At 40.9% G+C, this 17,599-nt stretch overlaps 1 protein-coding gene across 1 annotated transcript in view; it reads left to right on the forward strand.

Annotated features, from left to right (window-relative positions):
- Positions 1-1,076: 1,076 nt before the first annotated feature.
- The window catches only part of nrbp2b (nuclear receptor binding protein 2b), a 31,517-nt gene continuing 14,994 nt past the window's right edge, over positions 1,077-17,599 (forward strand). Inside the window, exon 1 of the mRNA XM_067486294.1 lies at positions 1,077-1,859. Coding sequence (XP_067342395.1) covers positions 1,740-1,859 — 120 coding nt within the window. The 5' untranslated portion in view covers positions 1,077-1,739. The remainder of the gene's footprint in view (positions 1,860-17,599) is intronic.

Raw genomic sequence — 17,599 nt, forward strand, 5'->3', positions numbered from 1 at the left:
CGTTGCCATGTCTCTTATTAACGTACTCATAAATGTTCATGTCTTTGTTGTCATTTAGTGTCTTTTGAGTTCTACGACTTTCAAAGAAATATTAATTCCTGCGACAGTGATTATGTTTTGGTCCTGTGAATTAACTTGCACATGTACTCACTGAGGTTTCCATTGTGGCTCACCAATAGCACTTTCTGCAGAAGAATTAGGCAATGTTAAACTGGGGACCACTTAATCATAGGTTTTAGTGATACACGAAGGCTGCTAATGCTTGGTTGGATTTTACTAACCCAACAGTAATTCTCGGTCCGGCCCTAAACTGAGCCACATTACACTGATCTTATTATTAACTGTATTAAAACCACTTCACTCTTCTGGAGCCCTGCTCTGCTCTAGGTTCTGGTTTGTTGTTGTGTTTTGTTTGATCCAAATTTTGGTCCAGATTTTGTTGGTTGGGATTTGTTTTAGAATAAATTAGGTTCCCCTACCGCACTAATGTTTCCCCATTAAAACAGGTGGAGACTGGTGTTAGCACCATAGATAGACTGCTGAAGGGGCCTGGAGCCACTGGACCGGAGCCTCTGTAAGCAGTCACTGTTATTATTTTTATGCTCAGTCAATTGAGTGAAATAAAAATACACAAACCAAATGCAAAAAAGGTGTGAAATGACCACAACGGGGCACAAAAAGCCGTTAGATGCTGAATTGTTTTGTGCAAAAACAATTCAGCAACACATGCAACACGAAAGCCCACCAGCAACCCCCCAGACACAACAAAAGTGCTAAACAATTGACAACAAAGAGGCGCAAAATGACTATATATATCTATTTGACTATGCCTGAAGACCACTTGTAAATAGCAGCCACTTGATATAAGAAGGTTTTATGGGTTGATTTTTCATTTAGTAAAATTATTGACAGCGTGCATGTTATTACTGACACGTCTGCAGTACAAACGTTTCTAAATCCGCTCCTGGCTGTGTCTGTTCTACATTGCCGACAATGACAATTGTGATTTGTCGGTGCGTCTTCAGAAGAATTTGGCGTAAACACGCCTCCGCTTGTTCCACAGCCTTCAATCAGACACATCGTGCGCAAACACTGGCAGCTTTACGGTAGGCTCCCTCTGTGCGCTCCGTGCCTGGCAGGGGCTCCGTAGCTGCAGATCCACACCGCCGCCGCCAGAAACGCGTGTGGAAGATGGTGGAAAAACGAGCCCTGTCTCACAAGACGGACGACATCTGAGGCGACTGACACTGGGCTCCCCGGGATTCGCCGCGCTGTTACCTCCGCGTTGCTTCAGTGTGAGTGGACACCCAGCATACGCAGAAAGCCATTTCGCAATTTATTTTTGCCTGCTGCCTACAGGGCGCGTGAAGTCTGGGATATATTTTCCACCCTGTTCAGCTCTTCCAGCGACCTTGCAATGTGCAGCCGGGACTGTTTACCTAAACAGAGCGTGGGCATTTCCTTGTGACTGAGGAGTGGCTGCGTAAAGCGATGCCGATTTGTCTCTGCAACATGTTTTGAGCGCCAAGGGGGCTGAGAGAGCGGCTGGTGTGGAGCTTGGGGAGGGGGGGGGGATCTTCACTGCGCAGACAAGCCGCGGACCGTCTCTGTGCTACTGCTTGTCTCGTCTCCTCCACAGCACCAAAACACACAGGACAGGAGGAAGGGGAAGAGGAGGAGGAGGAAGGAGCGAAGCGGAGAGGGTCTGGAGTGTAAATCTGGAAATACAGGGCGTTAAAATGACGATGTCCGTCCCCGAAAGGAAATCAGGATCGGAGGGGAAGGAGGAGGAGAGCGAGGATGAGAGCGAGATCCTGGAGGAGAGCCCGTGCGGCCGCTGGCAGAAACGGAAGGAGCAGGTTGGTCCGTGTGTCTGATACCATCTCTTTTCTGAATAGTTACAGACAGAACACGGTACCCAGTCACATACCGTTGGCCCGTTCAGCCCACGTTAAGTCTATTTTAGCAGCTCCAGGCTGACGAGAGTAGTTGGTTTCTTTTATGCATCAAATGTTGGAGCAGTGAGATATTGTCGGGACTTCTGCGGGGACCCCTGCCTTTTAATCCTGGGTTGCACATTCATAGCTGGGCCTTTAGCAAAAGTCTAACTTCTCCTCTTCATCACCATGATTTTAACAATGACCTGTCTTTGACAAAATGACACCTTTTCTATCGTAAGATTGGGGATTGGGTTTGCAATTAGCCCATAAAACCCATTCAGAGTAAATTAATTTTAATGTCTGACCCTTAGTTTAATATTTTGGGCTTTTCTCTAGTGGTTTGCCAAAAAACAAGTAACCGAAGATCTCAGAGCTGAGTTGTAGGCATTAAGGGGTCATGAGAAAAAAACTAAACAAACCCAGTTTTCTGTATTTACTGTCTGTAACACATTCATCTTCCCATGTGTGGATCCACAGACTGTAATCGTGCATCAGCTGTGTTACAGAAAATAACCCAGTGGCCTTGCTTTAATGCTTCCTCTCCTATAAATAATCCTGTGTTTGTTTCATGTCAACATCAAATATAATAAAAACAGCACAGTATCTGTGATGGTCCCAGACTGTACAACATCATGCAGGAATTCAGTGAAATTAAATAAGCTTTTTTATTTAACCTAATGTAAATATGTAAGTTCTGTTCACTTCAAACTAATCAAACTTAGAATGTCTAGTTTTAATTTTCAGACCACTTTACAACATGAGTTGTTTTGACTTTATACTTAAATAAAAATAAAGAGTTGAATGAATAAACTGCAGAGAGTTCACTCAACCCAGGAAAGTAAGTTTAAAACTAGCAGATATTAAACAATTATGGTAACGTTCTATGTGTATTTAATGTATATTGCCTAGTGTTATTTTATAACAGGAAGAAATGATGGTAACCGGGATAAAGGTTTGTAAAAGTTTGTGTTGAATTGTGTTGACACAGTTGACGAACTAACTATTAAAGCTAAGTTCAAGGCAGTAGACGAACTTTCTTTTCCAAGTTGAAGAAACTCGAAATGATTTACAGTACAGCTGCTGAGCTCACATGCACCTGCAGCCTCGATGAAGCACAAAACTTGTCCACTTGTGAGGCAGATAAGACGTTTGCTGAAGTCCTACAGAAGTTCGGTTATTATCAGAGGGAAGAAACAGACTTGTCTGAGTATTTTTAAGCAGTGGGTGTCGCCTTCGCCACCGGCTCCAGATAAGATGGAGGAAAGCTGAAGTTTATCTCTCGTACACAGAAACACACACACACACATCGTCAGCATGCTGCGACCACCTGACCATGCTGCACTTTCTGTGCCAGTGAACATTCTTCATGCTGGAAATAACACACCCACTCTGACATTACCCCACCCTGCCTTTTTTCCACCCATTGATTACCAATCTGTGTGTTTTCTGTGCTGCCACAGTCACATTTCAATTTACCCTCCACTGAGAGCATCGGCCATTTGGGGCTGGTTGCTGCATTAAAAATCCATTTCAGAATATTAAAAACAGTTTGCATGGAAGCAAACTTTTTTCTGTCTGTTGCCTTTTTTTACCTGTAAAATATAAGAAACAGAGCAGTTGCAAAAATAAAAGAAGGCATAGCTTAAATGCGTTTTTCCCCCAAGCCTGATATGTAATTTTATGGAATTGAACTTCATCTTTTATTGCAGTATTTCACAAAATAACACTTATTACCTTATACTTAAAATATCATGTTCCAATTGCTCATTTTGAGCTGCAAGCAATTACAATCCTGTTAAATCCTCATAGCCGAGAAGCTGAAACAAGAAATTTTCAAGCATTTTTGCTTGACAAATCAAAATTATGGGGGTGTTAATATTCTGTTAATTGTCAAAGTAATAGTTAAGTCACAGCAGTTTGATATTATCATAATTTGTGTCTGTTTCTGTTGATTATTTCATTAGAAATGCTCTTGTTCACACCAATTAAAATTAATTTGTTTTGCAATATTCTGCTAGTGTGATGGCTCAGTCGTCTTGACAATGCTCACATTATTGTGAATTTGCAGATTTAGCTTTAAAGAGGCATTTTTTTTTTATGTTGTTATGGAAAACTAGCATCGAACCATTTGTCTCAGCTTCACCGTTTACACAGGTTTAAACCAGACTATGAAAAACAAGAAGGGCCCACATGGTGATTTTACCTGTGTGTGGAGAAGCTGCAGCCAACCATTCATAAAACAGGTTGACAGGTAAAACTGCTTTAAATGGTGACATTGCCTTCACATTGAAAGATTATACTGAATCCAAACAGATGACCTGTCCATCATAAAGTGCTCTCCCATACTGTCTGTTGCACTGCCCAAGTGTTTCGTCCCACTCAATCCAGCAGGCCTGGATTTGTGTGAGTGTCAGGCTTGAAATGCACATGAACACTCAAATAAATCATCGTGTGACGACTCAGAATACACGCTGCCGAATCTGCTGTTCAGCTCAGCCATTAAAACAAACACAGGCCGCGGTCACACCGGCACCAAACGATATTGTTGTCTTGCATGGCGGTTTTCTCAGCAGAAGTGCAGGCAGGAGTGGCATCAGATGTTTAAAGTGGATGCGTTGCTTTCGAGGTCAGCTCATCCTTCTTGACTCAACACCCATCAAGCATTGATTTTACTCGGGGATGGAGTGATCTTGCTGTGTTGAAAAGTGAGCTCAAGTGTAAAATCCTTTTTTATTTATTTCATTTTTTGCATAGTGGCTTGTCAATGAAAGCTTTTTTGTTCCCTTTGCTGCATGTGTAAAAAAATCAGAAGACGAATGTTCCTTGAGACATCAACAGATTAAAAAACAAAAATGGTTGAATACTTTATTTGTTTATTTGCACAAATGTGTGGAAGATTGGTGCAAACACTGTTAAAATATAAGCCCAGTGCTTTATTTGATATGCATGTCAGCACTAGCATGATTCACTTTTCTGACAGGTGGCACGTATCCTCAAATCGAGTCATGGCCCCTTTCCCAGGAAGTTTTCTCACTGCTCTTTGTTGAACTTATCATCGCTTCTTTTTCCTTTTGCTGTGCTTGCTGAATGACACGTTTGGATGCTGCTGTCCTCAAAGTGGAAACTTGGCCTAACCCCAGAACTTGCCTTAGAATAAAAGATTTTCTTCAGCATCAACGTAATCCAATGATAATTGTCTGTACAAGCAGGGATGCACCAGTAGATTATTTGCCATGTTTTCATTTGTGCCAGTTTACTAAATATCAGCCCACAGCCAAGTAACTGACTCCATGAAAACACATTACTTCCTCAAAGATAGTTTGACCATCATAACAGAACAGTGGGAGTTAGAGCCATAGAAACACAGTCCACCCAGGGCTGTCACTGAACTTGTTTTATTATAGTCCAGCGTGGAGGGAAGATTACCATGGGCCCCCTTGTGATCTTGGCTCGATAAAGCTGCAGGGTAGACCTCCTCAGGTGAATCCAAACCCAGCCCTGCTCTGTAGTGCACCAGCGCGGCACAGTACTCGCTCCGGTAATTGCTCCATCTTCTAGTTTCAGGATCTGTCTCCATCTGCTCACAGAGAGCGGAAAATGAGGCGGCCTGGGCAGGACTAGACAGCGTTCATTCATCATGGTGTTAATTCGCAGAAGAACATGTGAGGTTGAATGTGATGGCTAGATGCTGTTTCCTGCAGTTGTGTGGAAATCCATTGCATGTGTCAGGATTGGGAAATTACGCATACTGTACGCACAAATAGAGATGTGCAATGGGGACAAAATTAATGTTGCAAGAGGCCTTTTTCTTCACAGGGGACATTTTGGATTAGGAAAAGCACAGATGAGGTCAACGCCGCGGTTTCAGGTTTTGATGTTGACTTACTGTCAAACTAAAGCTTAGTAATAGCACCTGTGATTTCCCTGTAATGACACGTCAAAATGTCTACGTGATGCTGTGCTGATTACATCAATGCTTATTGTGTAATTATGTGATGATATTCAATGTTTTTTACGTATCTCTGTCTCGGATCACCGAAATAACAGATGATGGCATAAACACTTAAAATCAATAAAAGACTGTAAGAGCTGTGCCACATAAAACTTCTCTTCTTCTCTTCTAAAGTTACATTTGTGACCTTTTCACCATGGTCACCCACCTCTGATATAAAATCCAGATATTTATTTCCAGATCCATGTGGTAAATACATTTTGATATGTTTTGCTGGAATAACGTGTTACAATATTAATACACTATAACAATATAGGAAAAATATTAAAAATATCTTGCACGCTTCCATAATTCATTGCGGTTAAATGAAAGGCGACCGAGTGTCATCAACTATTTTGGATGTTTTCTATGTCTCAGTTTGTAAACCTAAGCCTATAAATCAAGCAAAATCCCATCAGCACATAGCACTGACCCTCATGGGCCATTGTCAAGTTGCAGCTTGCAGTAAGCGTTGGGTGTCTTGAGGGGCTCCTGACTTACTCTCCGTAATAATCCAGTAGCACAGCCGCTCTCAATGGTTTGACAGCTGCCCTTTGAGAGATGACTTCCACTCAGATTTCCCTGGAGGGGAAAGTGAGAGCAGGGACAGTCACCTTCAATTCGCCTGTTAACGTGGTCGCTCTGCCAACAGCTATCCTTAAGGTGAAGGATTTTCTAAGAAGCCTATTAACACACTTCAGTTCCTAGAAGACAAAAATAACGATGCGTCTGTGGATTCTGTGTTGTTTCTAGCCGTGCTCGCAACCTGTGACTAGGCAGTGTCAGTGAGTTTTTTGGGTTGGTCTGACAGACGCTAAAATATCTCGGCAACTTATTGTCGAATCGACATGAAACTTTACATTTACAGTGTTTAGTGTGTTTAAGTGAAATATACAAATTACTGTTAAATAGATTGAATTCAGAGACAACTCTTGAGTTTTTTCTGGAAGTAATAGAAGATCAATGTTTTTACTTGAAATATCTTTACATCAGTTGGAGGGATTGGCACAAAACCGGAAGGTTAGCATTTGTGGTGAAATGTCTAATGTCTCTGGACACATCTTCATGACAGTGGCAGTGCGTGACGTTTCCAGCTACGGAATTCACACGCACTTGTCTACATGTGAAGCAAATGAAATGTTTGCAGGGGCTATATTTGTCATGAGGCTAAATTTTATTCTTTAACCAGATGCCAGATTGCATTAGAGGTAGAAGACACTTTTCATCTGAATTTTACAACTTGTACTGTAGTTCTCAGTCTCAGCATGGGTGTAAAAAATGTTAAATTGCAAATGAATAGTCTCACACACTGTTGTCCACATGAGTTAATTGTTGTGTTTTGTGCTGTTAAATGCACAAAGAGCACAGATGCAGCTTGTACACACAGCAGAAGCTAAATACTTTATGAGGATGATTTTTCATAAGCACCGGTGCCTGAAGAAGACTTGCTCATACACAAGCAGCACAACAGCAGCACTGGTGTAGCACCTGTCTTTAGGTCTGCTTACTCATCTAAATAAGAACGCTATTACTACCCTCCAGCTTGCTAATGGCTTTAAGGAAATGCCCACACTCTTATGTACACTGTTACCATCAGTGTGTGATATTGAGTGCATTCCAGGAGTACGTTTCAGAGTACATTATGTTGGGTAGCTGTAGCTGGCAACCAAGGCAAGACGGAGGAGGGTGGAGGGAGGAGGGAGGTTTTACTCTTCATATCACTGTTTCCACACGTTTTCAGAAGAAAAAAAAATCCCCCAGGAGGAAGTTTTCTTTCCTTCAGTTGGGGAAAATAAAATGTCCTACGTTTGCATAGTACACAGTCACTGTGGGTGGGTCAGTCGCCCGTACACGTTTATTAGTTTATGGCTTTAAATGACTCATTTGTGTCACTTGTTTATAACGTTCCCCGTTTAGTATTCTGTGTTCTCTCACATCAACATACACAGTAATAAGGATGAGGAATTTCTCTCCCAGGTGCCAAAAACAATGGCAAACATTACAGCTAACATGCCAACATGGCTCTTGGGGAACTGTGGTCATCAGCTTAGTGTAAATTAAAATCCAATATTAACACCGAGGCCATGACTTCAGTTAGGTAAAACACACATAGAATAGCTCACCTAGTTTCTCTGCATTTTATCTTCCTGATGTACCTTGGGGTGTTTCTGAGCATGATGCTGCGTGTAGTAGGACAATGGATGGTACGGAGTCTTAAATTTGTTCCTGATGGTAACAATGACCTGCGGGACCATTTGCTGCTGCTTCAGTACTTGAAAATTTTGTGCCTACTGTTTAGCTAATGTTTTCTTATTATCTAATTTTCCACAAGGGATGATGTGCTCATTACACATGTTTGCATGTCTCTGACTGCAGTTACTGTAGCCTGGACAGGTAAAAATTAAGGTGGACTTGTGCAGAGTGAAGCCAAAGTTTGAGCAGCATGTTTGTAACAGCAGCGTGAATGATGCATTCAGTTCAGTACAGAGTGTAGGTCACCTGTGTTTTGGCAGGGCTCAGAGCCCAAAACCCAATGTTGATGTGCACATAAAACACAGGAAAAGAGACCTGAAGTGTAAAAGTATCATTGATGATAAAGCACTAGTGAAACATAAGCTGATGGCTGTGTGGACAGCTGGCTTCACTAAAATACAAACATCACATCCCTGTGTGACAGATGACTGAATAATGCAGCTCCAACACTTTCTGAGTAGATCCAGAGTAACTGTAGAAGCCGTTTTATTTAGAATCTCACACTGACATTTAGCCATGTCCATAATCTGATCTGCTTTTTCTGCTCCGCGAGTAGTAGTAGTAGTAGCAACAAATGAAAAATGAAACACCAGTTGACATTTAATTTTAACTTTACCTAGATGCTGTTTCTGTGGTTGCACATGGACACAAGCGCCCTCACTGTGGCACGTGACCTGAGACAATACCGAGTTCCACTGTGACACATTATAAACTCATATTCCTCACAGTTGCAGCTATTGGGGGGAGCTGGATCACCAGAGGCGGTAGTGAAATCCCAGGCTACATAATGAATAAGCCTCACCGCAAATAAAGTGAGAAAGTGATATTGAGGCATTCTATCACCAGCTTGTGAAATACAAGATGCAGTGCCTGCGAGGGCTCCGCGGGTCATCAGATTGGACAGGATTTACACTGAGCTAGCTCCAGCCTTTTACACTCCAGTGTGTGAAATGGAGCTACCCAGATTTTCTGGGAGTCGTCTAGGGCAGCTGGCTTGAAAAGGAATTCTCTAGGAATGGTTGAAGTACCTGCAGGGTTTCACAGAGCTGTCAAAGTAGTTCACGTCACATGATGTCCATGCCTGTGAGAAAAGCCTGTTCGAGCGTGTTGTATGTACAGTCGGCAAAGATCTTAGCAAGACATCAGTTTCCTAGAGTCACCTGAAGTGGTTGCATGTAGACATATTTGTAGAACAAACCTACTGTTTCACTTTTTTCGTTTTATTGGTAAATTCTTGAATAGAGAGGATTTTGTTATTTATCACACCGAAACAGAAGCCTTAACAGTTCCATTTGGATTTGCATAATTCAGACTGCACTACTCCGTCATTATTCATTCATCTTTATTTATTAGGGTCTTCTGCTAGAGTGAGGTTTTCTGGCTCGGCCTATTTTTGCAGCAAAACGGAGTGCATTGAAGGAAAGAAATTCCACTTAGGAGACGTTCTGTCCTTTATACCTTTCTCTCTTATAATGTGAGTGTTATGACAAATTTATAGACAGTCTAACTCCATATGAGGATATTTTGAGCAGCGAAGCCTGACGAGGGATAAAGCTTTACTCAGTACATTTAAGGTTTTGTCTAAAACTGTCAGCCCTAAAGGATGTTTGTCTACAAAGTGATCGTGATTCAGAAGGATTCATTAGTCCGAGAGGATAAAGAAACCCACTGTAGAAAATAAATGTAAACAGTCTGAAGCTGCAACAGTCTGTGACTTAACAACACAACCATAGAAGGGTTTAGATGTAGAAGAAGAAGGCACTGTATAATATTTCTTACTAAGAAATGTGGTTATTTTGACAGACTGTAACTATGTTCATTTTAACAAGAACCCCAGCAATTCTGCGCATAAATTTGTATTTATAATCCAAAATATTATATACGTTAACTAGACATGTTGGTTGTAACTCTGCCTGTTTTATTATTGTATGTTTTCTATGGGTCTGGAGATGCTTCACGTCTGAGAAAATCAGGTTGGCCTTTTGGAAAATGTAGCATTCATTGATTTGTAGAGGAGAAATTCCGGCTTTGTCTGCCTCTGTTGGATTGATTTTGACTTCTTTCGTTAATTAGCTTCCTCCAAGTCCCTTAAGTTTGAAATGGAAGTGAAATACTAAATGTTTGCAGTATAACATGCAGAGGTCCGTGAGGACCAACATTTGGTTTTTAAATGACGATAAATGTATGCATGATAAAAAATCATGCATACAGTTTCAACCTAAAACATGCAAACCAAACTCAAACCCAAACCATTGTATAGTTCTTGTTCATGTTGAAAACTTGATAATGTCGATGGCTGGTAATTACTAGCTGTGGCTGAGTAGAAGTTGGGTGATGTAGCAGGACAATGCCTCTAAAACATCAGAGTAAACCTACTACAGACGACTTCAAGTACACAAAATCTATCTTTTCAAGTGACTGAATCAAACCCGAATCAAACCCGAGACTTCAACACAATACAAAGTTTTGTGAGGAAGAAATCATGAATGGTCCAAATCCAACTTTCTTTTGCCACACTGGGTGTCTTCAATAAAGACACCCAACATTATAACTGTGTGTTATTAGCTTAAGCACATTGTTTTTGTCTGTACTTGTGTCATGCTTGAAGATGAGGTTGCATTTAATGACTAATTAATGCAGAAAACCAGGCCTTTACCAAATATTTCATATTCATATCATTTAATGTGCTGTATACACACAAATGTATACCAAATATCGGAATGATACATTGACATGGTTGTATTCTGTTAGAAAGCCCCATGTGTGGAGTTTCCTTGTACCTTTTTAGAGCTTTGCAAATACAGTGTTGTGGGTATTAAACATACACTGAGTAGGTTGTAATAGTCTCAGACAGAGTCTACTTCCTTTTATGTAGTGTAATATGAAGCCGTTAATAAATGTTTTTAGGCTCTTCCTGTCAGTTCCCATAACATCTGAGGCCTGATTTACTGTAAGACAGTAGTGGTGCAAAGCTCAGAGACTGTAAAGGCTATATGATCAGGTTGCTATTATTACTGAATTTATGACTCGCCTCATAAAGGTTTCTGTGCTTTAACTAATAGTGAAGGAGGGACAATACATGACATTTAATGTATACACACTAATTATGGCTTGAACGAGAGCTGTCTTTACTTTGTTTACCAGCAGATATCAGCTCTGTGTGAGCGGGTCCAAAGTGTTGATTCATTCCTCTGCACTTCAACACCAGTAGCACGTACCTTGACCTTTGAAATCAAATATCCATATCTTTGTATCTATTTCAAATATGCCCATGAAAATGGATGAAGGGACAATGACCCTTGTGGAGAACCAGTGCACACGTTCATATTTAGGATTTAAAGGAGTAGAGAAGTTCATTTTCCAAAGAGTTTGGCCTTTATGTATTTGCTATGAATTTAGGTTGTGCATTGCAGGCTTTGCATTGTTTTTAAGGCGGGTTTCTAAATTTTAATCCTTCTTGTTTCTTATCTCACTAAGACCCATATGTTTTCTTGTCAAATCTCATCATCTTCACGCTTTTTTTTTTTTTTGAACTGCAAGTTATTTCTCTTTTCCTAAATTAATTTAGGAGTTAGGGTTAGGAGGTACAGGTTTGAGGGGGCCTGGTGGCTCAGTGGTAGAGCATTGGGTTGGGATGCAGAAGGCAGTGGGTTCAAATCTCACCCCACCAGGTGTGGCCCCGCCCGAGCCCGGAGAAAAAAAATGGGAGGGTTGGAGCAGGAAGGGCATCCGTCGTAAAATCACATGCCACATCAACATGGGGCCGAAAGCGGTTGAGGAGATACAGATTTGAAAAGTGTGACGTGATACAGAATCTCTCAACATTTACCCACAGCTCTTCATTTCCTTGTTGAAATAACATTTAAATTGAGCTTTTCAAATTCCACATAAATCTGCTGCCGTCCCTGTTTGGCAGGTTCAGCCTAATTTGCATACACAATTTAAATGTGTTTGTGTCTGAAGCAGGTTCTTCTGATGCAACAGCCAGCGGCCATCAAGCAGCGAGATGCCCGATGAATTAAATATGGAGCTAGTGAATGTAAGCCCCCACCCTGTGCTGCATAATGCTACACAGTTCATTTTAATAACACTGCAGGCTGGCTCAGAAGAGGTGCCAATAGTGAGGCCTCCAGGGAAAAAATGCAAGGTTGTGTAGACAAAGTAGTTGTACCTGGATCAGCTTTGTTCCATTATTATGGCCTCTTGCATTGTCTTAAATTTGGTTGTTCAATTTAAATGCCTGTTTATGATTCCAGTGTATTCGAAATCTGATGACATTCTTATAGATCTTTATGTGTGGTGCAGAAACTGTGCACAGGTAGGTGAAGGATAGATAAACAAAGGCAAGCCCCCCCATGAGGGGCTTTCACAGACACTACTATTGAGCTTTGTCATGTTACATAACAGGAACAGGCACAAAAAGGCAGCTTGTGGACTCTGTGCATGTCTGCCAATAGGCTTTTGTTTGAACACGTGCTGAAGAGGCTGCTCAGGTTCACTCTCACTTCTCAACTTAATCCCCCTGGAAAATAAACACCACATGATAAACACAACTCCCTCTCCTCAGTCATTCTATTCATACTGTATCTTCTTTCGCTTGACTTTCTCTGTTTTCCCATGACACACGAGGAGTTTATAACAAGTTTAATATTGGCTACTTGACTAATTGAGACTCATTGAGACTCAAATCTCACGCAAGATTTGCTGTAAGAGAAACTGCTGCTGAACTGTAATTCTGCTCACGGTAACTGCTTTAAGTGGTTTCTTCTGCTTGACAGTGTTGTTTTCGTGCTCTTGCCTCCAGCAGTGGGAGTGTTACGAGGAAATATCAGCCCCATTGGCACAAGCAGGTCCCATGTCCTGCACTAAACCCAAGATTTTAACTGTGTCTTGCTGACCGCTATGGCAAGTTATTTGCCGAGCCATTTGAGCTTGTACCCTGAGTCACCTCTTTTGCATGCTGGAAAGCTGAACTACAGTAGCCTCAGCTGGATATGCAGAGAAGAGAGGTGAGGTTGCTGGAGCTCGCATAGCATAACATATTGGTGTTCCATGGGGTTGGTAGTAGCAATGAAACAAGCAGTGTTTGTGGATTTACAAGCATGTATTGGGTAATCCAGTGGGCAGCAATTACCCTGCTTTATGGAGAAGTTTAATACTTGAGTGAGCTCTGCCAGACCCAGTTGAGCTCTTCCAAGAACCTCATCGGTTGCAGATGTTTGTTTAAAAATGGGAAGTGGGCCAGTTTCAGGCAAAGGCAAACACACACACACACACACACACACACGTACACACCTTTTCAACAGCCAAGTCATAACCCACTGCTTCTATTCCAGTAACAGTCCATCCTTGCTTTGTAAACCTCCTCTCTTTGAAAGACTTCTTTTAGTGCCAAATTTGTGGAAGTGTTAGAGACCGAGTGAGTTTGTGGGTGAAACAAAGTGATTTTAATCAAAATGGAGGACCATGAAGGACTTAAGTAAATAAATGCTTAGTAAATGCTTTAGTAAATAAGTACCCCAGTCCTTAGTCCATCTCTGATCTAAGTGCTGCACCCTGCAGTCTCAAGCTTAATGTGTAGTTTTTCTCACTTTCCTAATAGGTAAATAATTAGTGATTGATAAAAGTAATCAAGCAACTTACCTAAAGAAGTCCATTTCTTGATGATTGTAGATTTCCCCTGTAACCGAAGTTTTTAACAGGAGGTTGTGAAATGTCAGTAATCCCCAAAGACCAAAGCTGCAGCATCACAGAGGCCCTTTATGTACAAGTTGTGTACCTAAATACTTCATTGCAAAAATGCACACGCATGCAAAATCTTACTCAAAGCTTCTGCAGCCAGTGTTTTGTATTAACAGCAGACCAATAACTCTTTGTAACGTGAAAGGTATCATTTGTAGCATTTAACATCTAAAGGGGCCAGAACGTCGAGACCAAAACAAAGCTAGACGGACACTGAAATTCACCATATGAATGTTAATGTTGCTTTATATCTGCTAGATGTGCACGTGGGCAATAATTTGTGAGCATGTTTGCCGAAGCAACTCCAAGTTAACAATTGTAACTTGACTTCGGAGAAAAGAAAACAATTAACATAATGGGGTAAGAAGTACAGGATTTGCCTGTGAGGTCTCATGGAGTAATAGCATAACGTTGCATACCGTGGATAGTACATTGAAACTGCCTAAGTGGCTGCAGGCTGATGCAAAGTACTTGAATCAAAGCTTGTCTGAATGACTGACACTGGGACTGGGCCAGTATTAAACAACATCTTCCTGTTCACAGTAGAAACTGGAAAGGTGACCTTATTCACATGTTTTCAACTGGAATGTTGTTCAGGGAGAAACGAAGCAGTTTTACCTGATGGCAGAGAGGTGGGATTGTCATGACAGGACTTCATTGAGAGGACTTCACTGGTCACTGTGTGAGTGTAGCATGAATTGTGAGTGGTAAGCAGCGGTACAATCATTCAGTCTCTCACAGGAGAGAGAGGAGCCGTTGATGATTCACACAGATTTTCCACAATTATGACTCAGCGTGAATTTATAGCTCAGCGAGAGCTGTAAGAATAATTAGTCGGGCCATACGAGCTGATGTTGGTCTGAACTTGTGTGAAGCTGCATGTTGTTGCTACTGCAGGGCCCACAGTCAGACAAAGTGCAAGGGTCAGACAGTCTCATATCGGATTGATTCATTACTGCAATAAAAGGCTTTTAAACAAAATGAATAGCGTTCATTCCTGCCATCATTTGAACATGTTTCACTATGTGTGATAATCTGTAAACCTGCAGCTTTTTCCAGGCTGTTTCTCTATAGGATTCCAACAAGGCTGGACTCCTTTTAATCCAAGGGCTTCTTGCGTTATTAAAGATGACATACACAACAGGTCGACCTTGTTAGCCTTTGTCTTCTTCAGGGGGGCGAAGAGACGGAGTGCTTTGACCTCACCACACGATAAAAAAAACCTTCATCCCAACCAGGGATTTTTATTCAGGCATAAAATTACTTTTTTTTTTTTAATAAATGATTGTTTTGATAAATGAAGCTTGTTACAGAGGAAACAAATTGATAATGTTAATATGAGCAGTGGTTTCAGTGCTTTTGACTTAAAAATTATTGCAGTGGTTTTTTTTCTGGGCATATTGTGCCATGTGTAGAGTATAATACAACCCTAAAACAAACTGAGCACAAATTGCAACATCAGTGCATTTCCTAGCAGTCAGAAGAAGAACTAAATAGGGCTTAAAATAAACCGCAATTCAGCAACTTAACATTTCAGGTTATTAGGTCAAAAGACGAAAACCTTTCTTTTTCCCCGTTGTTGTAGCCTTTTGTGTTCCAACTCCTGACCTGTGTGGCATGCATTCTCCTCTGTACAGTTTTTGTACTGTAAAATCAGCATAACTCTCCTCTGAAGGCAAGAAGGATTAGATAAATAGGCAATGACTGCATTCCTGCAGTAACCTGCACCGATTATTTGAGGAAAAGGGCAGTACAGAGAATAGTGTGCTGTTAGCAGGGAGAGATTGTGATTTTATTTTGCTCCATTATGCAGCTTTAACTTCTCACACTAGTGGAGTGCCAGGTGGTTGGTGAGGTGTGATTAGGCAGGGTGTTATTACTCCCACATAGTCCTTTTCTATTCTCTCCTAACTGTCATCTCATAGTTGTGCCTCTAACAAAGTGCTGGTTTGCATGCTTTTCATATGGCACCTACCATTTATATTTTTCATGCTGGATTAAGGGACATCTTAACTTTAAATGAAACATGAAAGATATTGTCATCAGCTATGGAACTGTCTTGTAACTTCTAGTGCAGGTTTTTTACTAGCATTGCACAAATCTTCCTGTACCCCTTTTTCCTTGTAAAGTCTATCAAGGGGCTTTTGTCTTTTGGTTCTAAGAGTTCAAGTAGGGGAATAGAACACACTCAAGGTGTATAGATATTATGGCCCATGAGAGCCCTAACCTTGAATGTTCACTTGAACACAGGTGTGTTTGATTGGTTGTAATACATGGTTGTGTGTTTTCAGTGGAGTTAGGCTTTTCAGCTCTTTGAGTGGACAACTGCCGGACCCCTCAGGGGTCTCACGTGGTCAAAGTTATGCTCAGGGTTTATAGCAGCGATGCTCTGGTTTAAAGTGCTGGATTACAATCACTCCTCAAATGAACAACAAAAAATTTTTGGTTCACAGTTTTGATAACAATTGCCAAATGTGTTTTTTTCCCAGCTTTCTCTTCCTTTTTTTTATGTTGTAAATTGAATATCTTTGAGTTTTCTTCACCTACGTTTTGCTAGACATCATATTTTAAAATGAAATGTGGTGTTTTGCCTTGTGTAAATCAATTGCAAAGCTGAAGTGTAGAGAAAAGAACATTAATGATATATTTTTCAATTTTTAACTTTCACAGGGACACATCATGTTTATAACTTATAAAGTCAAGAATACCCTGATATGTATGACTTTTGTGTGTGTGTGTGTATAAATGTCTGTTGTAACTCCTGAATGTGAGTGATAGTGGAGGGAGGCCACAAGTTTCCTGTTCACTCATCTATTCTTGGAAGAGGAAGGCTTATACATACATACATGTAATGAAGGGAACTTTTGTTTGACTGAAATGTGAAAACTCTGCCAACAGTAACTGTCAGTAGCACACTTTAGATTACATTGAGGGTTCAGAAATGTTGCATTTTTGGTCATTTAAAAGGAAGCTTTATTTAAAAAAAAAAAGGGAAAAAAAGAATTGTTTTGACTCTCGTTACTCGTCATCTACTCCCGTAGAAAAAAACAGTACAGCCTGTTTTTCTATGACATCTGATATCTCTGTTTTAAAATTATGAGCTATTGGCACCAGAATTCTAGCTCATAAACAACTCTGTAATTTTTACTGAATTGTAAAAATAGTTTAGAGCTAGATAATTATTAGGACTATTATTGAATTTGATTGAAAGTGCTACTGAAACGCAGCTCCAGACTCTTGGATTGCTTATTAGGATGTCTGACTTGCAGTGTAAATTGGCGTGAAGTTAACACTTGTTTACACTGATCCAGGTTTAGAGCAGGCATGTTGCGTAATGTTCACAGTCACACATCCATGTTCGCAGCCTTCTGTGTCGCAGATAGTCGTGAGATCAAAGTCTCATTTTGAAGAATCACAGTTAATGGGTGAAAGCCTTATGTAATGAGGTCGTTCAATGGTTCCTATGCTCATCACGTCCCTGCGAGCAGCTTTTTACTTCTTGAATGCGGTTGAAGTTGCCCTATAAATCTGCCGCTTTGTTGGAGTGACAATGGGAGTGAGGACAGCTTGGCTGTGATGCTGTAGCTCGGGTACACACTGAAACACAGACAATTACAGCTAAGCTCCAGACATCAATGTTAAATTTGAAAGACAGCATCTGCACAAACCAGTC

Source organism: Channa argus, chromosome 19 (genome assembly GCF_033026475.1).
Source record: "Channa argus isolate prfri chromosome 19, Channa argus male v1.0, whole genome shotgun sequence".
Lineage (NCBI taxonomy): Eukaryota > Metazoa > Chordata > Actinopteri > Anabantiformes > Channidae > Channa > Channa argus.